This window comes from Lolium rigidum, chromosome 7 (genome assembly GCF_022539505.1).
Source record: "Lolium rigidum isolate FL_2022 chromosome 7, APGP_CSIRO_Lrig_0.1, whole genome shotgun sequence".
In the NCBI taxonomy this organism is placed as follows: domain Eukaryota; kingdom Viridiplantae; phylum Streptophyta; class Magnoliopsida; order Poales; family Poaceae; genus Lolium; species Lolium rigidum.
Genome location: NC_061514.1, coordinates 259151789 through 259161833, shown reverse-complemented (window position 1 = coordinate 259161833; position 10045 = coordinate 259151789). Strand labels below are relative to the sequence as shown.

General features: G+C 45.2%; 1 protein-coding gene across 1 annotated transcript; it reads right to left on the bottom strand.

Moving 5' to 3' along the window:
- Positions 1–3439: 3439 nt before the first annotated feature.
- LOC124677014 (mixed-linked glucan synthase 2-like) lies at positions 3440–7591 on the bottom strand. Its single transcript, XM_047213019.1, is given in 4 exon segments — positions 3440–3585; positions 3588–5171; positions 6468–7206; positions 7362–7591. Coding segments are annotated over 4 exon segments (2607 nt in total). The 3' UTR covers positions 3440–3531.
- Between the last annotated feature and the right edge of the window lie 2454 nt (positions 7592–10045).

Below are 10045 nucleotides of genomic sequence, written 5' to 3'. Positions count from 1 at the left end.
TTGCAACTTGTAAGATATAATTTACAAGATACATATGCTTTATTACTACCGTTGACAAAATTGTTTCATGTTTTCAAAATAAAAGCTCTAGCACAAATATAGCAATCGATGCTTTTCCTCTACGAAGGACCTTTCTTTTACTTTTATGTTGAGTCAGTTCACCTATCTCTCTCCACCTCAAGAAGCAAACACTTGTGTGAACTGTACATTGATTCCTACATACTTGCATATTGCACTTGTTATATTACTCTATGTTGACAATTATCCATTAGATATACATGTTACAAGTTGAAAGCAACCGCTAAAACTTAATCTTCCTTTGTGTTGCTTCAATACCTTTACTTTGATTTATTGCTTTATGAGTTAACTCTTATGCAAGACTTATTGATGCTTGTCTTTAAGTACTATTCATGAAAAGTCTTTGCTTTATGACTCATTTGTTTACTCATGTCATTACCATTGTTTTGATCGCTGCATTCATTACATATGTTTACAATAGTATGATCAAGGTTATGATGGCATGTCACTCCGGAAATTATCTTTGTTATCGTTTACTCGCTCGGGACGAGCGAGAACTAAGCTTGGGGATGCTGATACGTCTCCGACGTATCGATAATTTCTTATGTTCCATGCCACATTGTTGATGATATCTACATGTTTTATACACATTATATGCCGTATTTATGCATTTTCCGGCACTAACCTATTAACGAGATGCCGAAGAGCCAGTTGCTGTTTTCTGCCGTTTTTGGTTTCAGAAATCCTAGTAAAGAAATATTCTCGGAATTGGACGAAATCAACGCCCAGGGCCCTATTTTTGCACGAAGCTTCCAGAAGACCGAGGGGGAAAGGAAGTGGGGCCACGAGGCACCGACACCATAGGGCGGCGCGGCCCAGGTCCTGGCCGCGCGGCCCTGGCGTGTGGGGCCCTCGTGTGGCCCCCCGCGTTGCCCTTCCGCCTACTTAAAGCCTTCGTCGCGAAACCCCAGTACCGAGAGCCACGATACGGAAAACCTTCCAGAGACGCCGCCGCCGCCAATCCCATCTCGGGGATTCAGGAGATCGCCTCCGGCACCCTGCCGAAGAGGGGAATCATCTCCCGGAGGACTCTTCACCGCCATGGTCGCCTCCGGAGTGATGAGTGAGTAGTTCACCCCTGGACTATGGGTCCATAGCAGTAGCTAGATTGTTGTCTTCTCCTCATGTGCTTCATTGTCGGATCTTGTGAGCTGCCTAACATGATCAAGATCATCTATATGTAATTCTATATGTTGTGTTTGTCGGGATCCGATGGATAGAGAATACTATGTTATGTTGATTATCAATCTATTACCTATGTGTTGTTTATGATCTTGCATGCTCTCCGTTATTAGTAGAGGCTCTGGCCAAGTTTTTGCTCTTAACTCCAAGAGGGAGTATTTATGCTCGATAGTGGGTTCATGCCTCCATTAAATCCGGGACGAGTGACGGAAATTTCTAAGGTTGTGGATGTGTTGTTGCCACTAGGGATAAAACATTGATGCTATGTCCGAGGATGTAGTTATTGATTACATTACGCACCATACTTAATGCAATTGTCCGTTGTTTTGCAACTTAATACCGGAAGGGGTTCGGATGATAACCTGAAGGTGGACTTTTTAGGCATAGATGCATGCTCGGATAGCGGTCTATGTACTTTGTCGTAATGCCCAATTAAATCTCACAATATTCATCATGTCATGTATGTGCATTGTTATGCCCTCTCGTATTTGTCAATTGCCCGACCGTAATTTGTTCACCCAACATGCTATCTTATGGGAGAGACACCTCTAGTGAACTCGTGGACCCCGGTCCATTCTTTTATACTCGAAATACAAATCTGCTGCAATACTTGTTCTTTACTTGTTCTTTGCAAACAATCATCATCCACACTATACATCTAATCCTTTGTTACAGCAAGCCGGTGAGATTGACAACCTCACTATTTCGTTGGGGCAAAGTACTTTGGTTGTGTTGTGCAGGTTCCACGTTGGCGCCGGAATCCCTGGTGTTGCGCCGCACTACATCCCGCCGCCATCAACCTTCAACGTGCTTCTTGGCTCCTCCTGGTTCGATAAAGCTTGGTTTCTTTCTGAGGGAAAACTTGCTGCTGTGCGCATCATACCTTCCTCTTGGGGTTCCCAACGAACGTGTGAGTTACACGCCATCAATGATCTCAGAACCTTTACATGAAAATTCCACACCTTGGAAGCTCACGGGAACCTTGACAAGTCCACACCTTCGAAACTCACAGGTGGACACCTAACCGTCTAGAAGAAGCCGAATCTCAATGAGTTGGTTCTTGATCTTGTTGGCCGCAGCTTGCTCCGTGTTTGGTGCTCAGCCAAACCAAATGAAATTTGTCTCTCCAATTGATGTGATTGGATAAATAAGCTAAGGGGGGAAACCGCAAATGTTGATCACAAGGATCTTATAAACCGCAAATGCAGGGCTGCAAGGAAAGGAACACCGGCCACCTTGGCTGTAAGAAAATAAGGAGGTTCAAAGCCTTCCTTTTGCCTTGTCCCACGACACCCACAGTTGCACGTATATGACTAAATATTTCAGTTTGCACATCTAATAATATTTTCTACTTGTGCTAACAATCTAACGGTGAAGAATATTCTGTAATAAATGTTCATATCCTTTGAGCAGTATTTACAAGAGTGGAAGTGCATGGCCTACACCTAGTGGCGTCTACACTTTTTGGAAAAGCGGTATCACGACAATAGTGCACCAAGATGGTGATCCAATGATAAATGGAGAAATTTATCCTTGTAAGGTACATAATCGTCACACAAGCAAGGATGAACCGTTCAAAAAAAAACACTTCATCTAAACAATTTTTTAGGGTGTTTGCCCCTTTTTTCAATAAGCATCACAGGATATGATGACTAGATGGGGAGGGGGGGGGGGGTGAATAGGAGCTATCTATAACAAGGAGCTTCGGAATGCTCCACACAATAAGATTCATATGTAGGAAAGTGGTTGAAGGATTTCCAAAAGAAAAGGATTTTTTGGTGTTGGAAGGTTCTAGAAGTTTTAGGAGGGTCCCGCAGTGGGCCCACATGGCCGCATCCCCTGCCCATATATGAAGAGGAGGGCCGCATGGCCAGATACAACCCATACCTGCGATACCCCCTTGATGCGTCTCGCTTCTTCCACCTCCCTCGCATGTATCCTAAGAATATGACGAGGTGTATTTGTATCGTACTAACGTATTTTTTTTCAGGATCCTGCATCTTCAGAATCGTACAACTCTCAAAGAAGGCCTAACATGTGCGTTGGACCCTGAGAAAGTGACACCCCCCTCCCCCCCCCAAAAAAAAAAGTAAAAAAGAAAGCGACTGCAGAAAAAGGAACACACAAGTCGTACATCCATTTTTGCACAATGTAAAATGAAAAAATATGACCAATAATTCTCATGTTCCATATAGACATGAGCACACACACTCAAAGATTATCGCACTGAGTGCCATAATGTGTAGTACTAGTAAGATAAGCCGTGCGCGTTTAACCAGATGGCCCGGTCAGCGATGCTTTACCTAGAGAAGCTGCAACTGCTGACCATATTCCGCTTGGTAAGGGGCGTGGAGTGTAAAATAGACGATCCCGACGGCGCCAATGGCCATGACCAGCATAACGAACAGGATGACGGGCCTCTTCCCCCACTGCCCCATGATCCCGAGGGCGAACGGGTAGAGGAGCACGAGGATCCACACGTTGAACACCATCCCGAGCACCACGTGGTGCGCCTGGTCCGTGAAAAGCCCCCACGTCGCGGCCTTCCCTATGGCCGCCCCGACGGCCGCGACGTTCACGACGAGCACCGCTACCGTCGGGATCAGCAGCGGCACCCACCGCACGGTGTACAGGTCGGCGAACTTGTCGTCGGAGCAGGCATCCGTCTGCTTGGAGGTGAGCCTGAAGTATATCCCCTTCCCGGTCACGAGCTTCAGCGCCATGTACAGCACGGCCGTCGGGTACACGCCCGTCGCCCCGATCATGTAGAACTGCTCGTTGCGGCACCAGTCGAGCAGCGTGATCCCCGCCCATTTCACCTCGAACATGCCGATCACGTGCATCATGGCTATGACGGCGACGAGGTACATGATGTACGTGCCGAACGGCCTCTGGATGTAGAACTGCTCGGAGAAGAGCCACAAGACCGGGAAGAGGTTGTATGCCAGGATGAACACCGTGACGATCGGGTACGTCGACATGTTGAGGTACGCCACGCGCTGGAGAGGGTGGAGCCGGCGGCCGGCGAGGAGCGCGTTACTGTGGGAGAAGAACATCTCCAGGGACCCGCCGGACCACCGGAGCACCTGGTAGAGGCGCTCGGTGAGGTTGATCGGCGCGGTGCCACGGAACGCGGCCGGCTCCATGGAGCAGTACATGGAACGCCACCCCTGGCGGTGCATGCGGAACCCAGTCACCACGTCCTCCGTCGCGATGTTGTACACCCACCCGACATCTCTCCCCCAAGAACTCCCGTCCTCGTAGGCGCACGTCATCAGGGCAGCCAGGTCGTTGCCGAGCCCCTCGTCGACCAGGACCGGCGTGATGGACCGCTCTTGGATAGCGGCATCCGGCATCGAGTTTACCAAAGATGTCGAGGTGCCGAACTCATCGGCCTTACCTACGAGCTTGATGTTCTCCGCTCTGTACCGTGGTGGCTCCATGCCGTAGAGCGCGACACGGCGGAACATGGTGCCGGTGCCGAGGTAGGAGGGCCCTTGGAGGCCGTTGAGGGAGAGCATGGTGCCGTCAAAGAAGACCCGGTTGTGGTTGGCGTAGCGGTCCGTTGGGTCGACATCGTCGAAGCGCTGCGGGAACTGGACGAAGGCGGTGTTCTGGCCGTCGCGAGGGTCGAGCATGAAGCACATGGGAGCGCGGAGTGCTTGGGAGTTGTTGATGTAGTGGTCGCAGTCGAAGTTGACGACGAAGGGCGCGTTGGAGAGCAGCGCGGAGACGCGGAGCATCACGTTCATGGCGCCTGCCTTCTTTTGGTGGTTATAGCCTGGGCGCTTCTCGCGGGCGATGTACACAAGTATGGGGAGCCTCGTGTCAATGTTGCTGAAGTCGAATGGATTTTCGGTGCTCGCCCGTGACCCGAGTTGTGGTTTACGACTTGGATGGTTTAGTATGACCTGTTAATAGAAGGACCGGTTAGTTTTGAACTGTGTTTCTTCTTTTCATGTAAGATCTAAATATATTTTTTTGATAAAAAAATATATTAATATCGTGAAGATAATAATTATATCTAGCCTATGCATCGGTGCAATAACCGAGCTAACGGTGTACAAAGATCTCAATACATGATATTGACGTGTCTATTTTTTGGTCCATCAAGATCGATCTTTGAGATCTATAATTCAATATTATGCACAAAAATAGGCATAGAGATGTGAAACTTAATAGTTGCATATTTAGTATCGCGAAACTCCACATCCATTATCAGCTCATTCTTCATCAATCCCTACGGATCGATCTAGCAATCATGGAATCTATATTCTATTTACTGAATTACATGAAATTCTAGGGAACTCCACATATGTATTTCGAGTTTGCCAGGGGTAGAAATGGAATGAAAATGAATTGATAAAACATTCCTAAAAAATTATGCTAATTATACATTCATGATATTCTAATCATATTGGATAGCGTAGATCTTTCATTTAATCTCATTTCTATTAATGTGTTACCTCTTAGATCTGTATTTGTTACACCATTATCGTACCTAGGGAAAAATCGTATATGTACCCATTTAAGGAACTTTGGATTCTCTTTCTCTAATGTGTCTTTTGGGGAGTGTCAATTGATCATCGAACTTCGAAAATATCGGTGGACGAGAAATGTAACAAACAAAGAAGAGAAAGTCAGACATGATGGTCGATGAAGTCCTCCGGGCCATACATGTTATTGTCAGGTGACATTGAACTAAATGTCGGTCAATGGGAATGATTCTCAAATGGGGTAAAACCAGGTTTAAAGTTATCCGGACGGAAGATTTGAGTTTAATATTCATTAAATGGGACAAGGTGGGTATAGAAAGTGAAATTCATTGATTTTTCTACAATTGTGGCCTTGATGTAAACATCTGAGTTGACTTGGACAAAAATCGTCTGAGCGATGAGAAATAGCACATAAAATATTAATATCTTACTTTCCTTGCTTCTTGCAACCACACCAGGGTTCAACGTCTTGGTAAGTTGGTATATGTACTGCAATCTTCCTTATTTTGAACATTTTGAGTAATTTGAAACAAAAAATACATTTTTAGTCAAAGTTTGATAAATTTGGTTGCAATAATTCTAGAATTAATTTGTTCCGTTTCTTTAAACTTAAACCTGTCCATACCAATATCTCGAAACATATTGATTGAGATTAATGGACAAACAGAAAAAATTGGAGGATTGAGTGATTGGAAAGGTGCAATTATATACCTGAACAATTCCAGCATGCTGTCCTCTTCGATGGTTCTCAGCTTGCTCAATCCATGTGCCCGGCCATTGTGTCCCATCAGCCATCCACGTCGCACGTACACCATCGCCTTTGTTGCTTGAGCTGTTATACGCATCAGATCGTTGCCGGATGGTGCTTGAAAGGGAGTCTATCCTGACCTTGAACTCGTCATACTCTCTGCGCACACGCCTATGATCCCTCATGAACTCCCCAGCCATGCTCCCGGCGTACGGCTGCGTTTTCATCCCGAAGTAGTTCTCCGGGGACCTTGGCTCGACGCAATGCTTCCGACAAAACGGGACCCACAGCGCGGCGAAACTGGCAACCTCGACCATGGCCTCGTAGTGCACCAGCGTGCCGCCGTCGTCGGAGAGGTAGCAGGCGTACTTGTCGACGGGGTAGTCGGTGGCGAGGATGGAGAGGATGGTGTTGACGGTGTAGAGGATGGGCTCGTCGACCGGGTCGACGGTGGTGACGAAGATGTCGATGCCCGGAAGGTTGGCTTCGCCGGAGGAACCGTATTGGTCCGCGAGGGCGGCCAGGTCCGGGACGCGCTTGATGGGTCTGAGCTTGGGGAGCTGGTTGAGGATCCATGAGAAGCCGAACCAGGTGTCCGCCACCATGGACGTGGCCCAGAGCCACATGCCGTCGTGGTTTCTGTGCTTCACCCGCCACGCGAAGAAGGCGACGACGGCGATCAGCCGCATAAGAATCAAGAACCTGTTACAGATTATAATACAGGTGTGTAAAGAAATATAGTACTCCACTTCTATCGTTCCATGCGAATTCAGACGAATCTGCGATCGATTAACTGGAACAGATGCATTATAATTATCTTAAAAAAGGTCTAGCTCATGGATGATGGGCGGCTTGACCTGTAAGGATGCAGGATGCTGCCTTTGACTTTCATGGTCCGGAACAGCAGCGGGCGGCTGGCGCCGCCGGTTGACGCCGTGTCTCCCTCATCGGCGGCCACCCACACGTCGTCCTTGGCGTCGACGGCACGCTTGGCCGCTTCCTCGCTGGCGCCGCGCCCGCTCTCCACGTCGGCCGCAGGGGCCTCGACCCGGAGGGCATTGACTCTACGAGTGACTGCCGCGGCCATATGTACACAGTGCGCGCGTCTAGGCTAGCTAGCTAGCCAGCTGATCAACCTTTTCGTGCCGACAGGGTGCTTGCCCGGTGGGGGGTTTTATATAGCTCGGTGCACGGTGCCGGTGGGGCCGGCCATGGGTCCGGCGGCGACGTACGTCTACATGGTCAAATACTGTAACTGGTAGCCGCCGCACGAACGGTGGTGTGGCTTTATTCCGTTTGGTCATAGTGCACCCTGGAAAGAATCATGTTCTTGTTCATCAAATGCTCGTATGTCTAAACTGGAGTGACATCTTTAGCGAAGACGTGTACGCTTACACATGAAGAAGCAAGACATGTGGCTCCAAGTCAAAAGGAAACCAGCTGGACGGTACCGGAGAACATTGTTATTGTACCCTCTCAGGTCTATGGATGTTTTACCACTGCCCTGCACGTACTTATACTTTACTCTCCATGCATGTTCTGTCTTGGCTCACTTAACAACTTTAAAACAGCAATGCTACACTTACGGATTTGTTTTACGGACTAACCAATCCGTAAGTGTAGCATTGCTGTTAAAAAACTGAGCTCACTTAACCCTGTAGACTATCATACCCCAATCACTTCGTTGCTCGGTCAGTCTCTGGAGCAACAAAATTCACCTTGAAACTTCTCAAAAAAACCTTTAAAGAGTCATACCAATGTAGTTGTGACAAGAAGTTTTTGTACTTTTTTTTGGCTATGCTAAATTCTAGCTTATTCACACATACATACTTCACTCTATGAGACTACGACCTACGATCACCTAGGTGCATGTTCTTACCGCTCACCGAGGCTTGAGCTCGATCCAACAACAAAGCGCGTCACAATTTCCACCTAACCCCCCTTTTTTCATTTGTCGTCTCTATCACCAATCTCCTCAATTATTTTTATTATCATCTTCTTGGTCAACATATCTTTCCTTCTTCTTTTCCTCCCCTAGTTCTGCTACACAACTCCTGACGCCTTAATTTACTAGTCGCTTCCACACTTGATGCAACCCCAGTTGCGAGCTGAAATTGTTTGATGTTGACCTATATGATCACGTCAAAGCATAGTGCGCTTTTTTTTTTGTCCTAAGTCAAAATCTGTAAAGTTTCCCACAGTATCGAACAATATGATGTGAAAATATATTTCATCATGAAACCTAATGATATTGTAAACATTGTTTATATAAACTGGATCAAACTTAGCAATGTTTGACTGACAAAACTAATGTCGCTATATTTTGACATGGTAGGAGTATATTGGAGGTTTAAAATGTAATTGTTGTTCCGTTTTATGTAATTGTCGATGTTCAAAGCTATGATCATTTTCAATGTTTATCTTGGTTGAAAAAACTGACTTTTGGGGTCAGAAGCTCCGATCTTGACTAAAAAAATATGTTGAAAGCTTGTATTGTCAGATTTGAATTAAATCCTGATCTGGCAGGCCGAAAACTGTGATCACTCCGAGGTGAAATGAGATATGACATTTGCAGAGAAAGAAAACGGTGGATGAGCACGTTGTCCGGATTGATAACAAAAACTAACAAATGACTAGCTAGGTCTTCTAGGGTTTTGGTCGCACGGCATTGCAAAGACAGCCACAAATTGTGGTGTTGACTAGCTAGTTCATGTAGGGTTTTGGCTTCTACTATCTATGTCTCCATCAAGGCTTGGTCTCCATATAAAAGGCCAAGTAAAATTTTGAGTCTAACTTTAACCAGTAAATTTAATAACAAAATGTGAGCCATATGCCACTAAAGGTCTAAAGCTATAGCCTATACCATGGTGTGGTATATTTTTTATGGCATATACTCCCTCGGTTCCAATGAGATGGCATTTTTTTTTAATAATCAAGCTAAATAAACTTTGACTAACTCTTTCATAAATACTATAACAACTATAACATTATATAGATATCATATGAAAATACATTTCATGATGTATATAAGGATATTGATATTGTACTATACATGTTAATAATTTATTCTAAAATCTTGGTCAAACTTTACACACTTCAACTTTTCTTTAAAAATAGGCCTTATTCATTAAAACAGAGGTGGTAACTCATATTTTTTGAATTTGATAGTCAAAGTCATGCACAAAATAAGAAGTTGGGGAATATGTCTTGTCTAGTCAGTTTATGTTGATTCTGGACATTTTTTATGAAAGTACCATACATGTAGAACATTTCTAATTCCTCAAAAAAGTATGGCATACATAAGAGTCTATGCACTTACATGGTATGTTTTCTATGGATTTAAACAACTAACAAAACCAACAAAAGGGATCATGATCTTCGATACGCTGCTTTAGGCGTTAGCATACACTATTTTAGAAATAAATTTTAATTAGATTTCATTTTTTAAGAATTTAACAAAATAAATTGAACTATTTTAGAAATTACTGCATGTGTTACAAAAAAATTTATAAGAAAATATAATTTAAACTACTTTATGTGC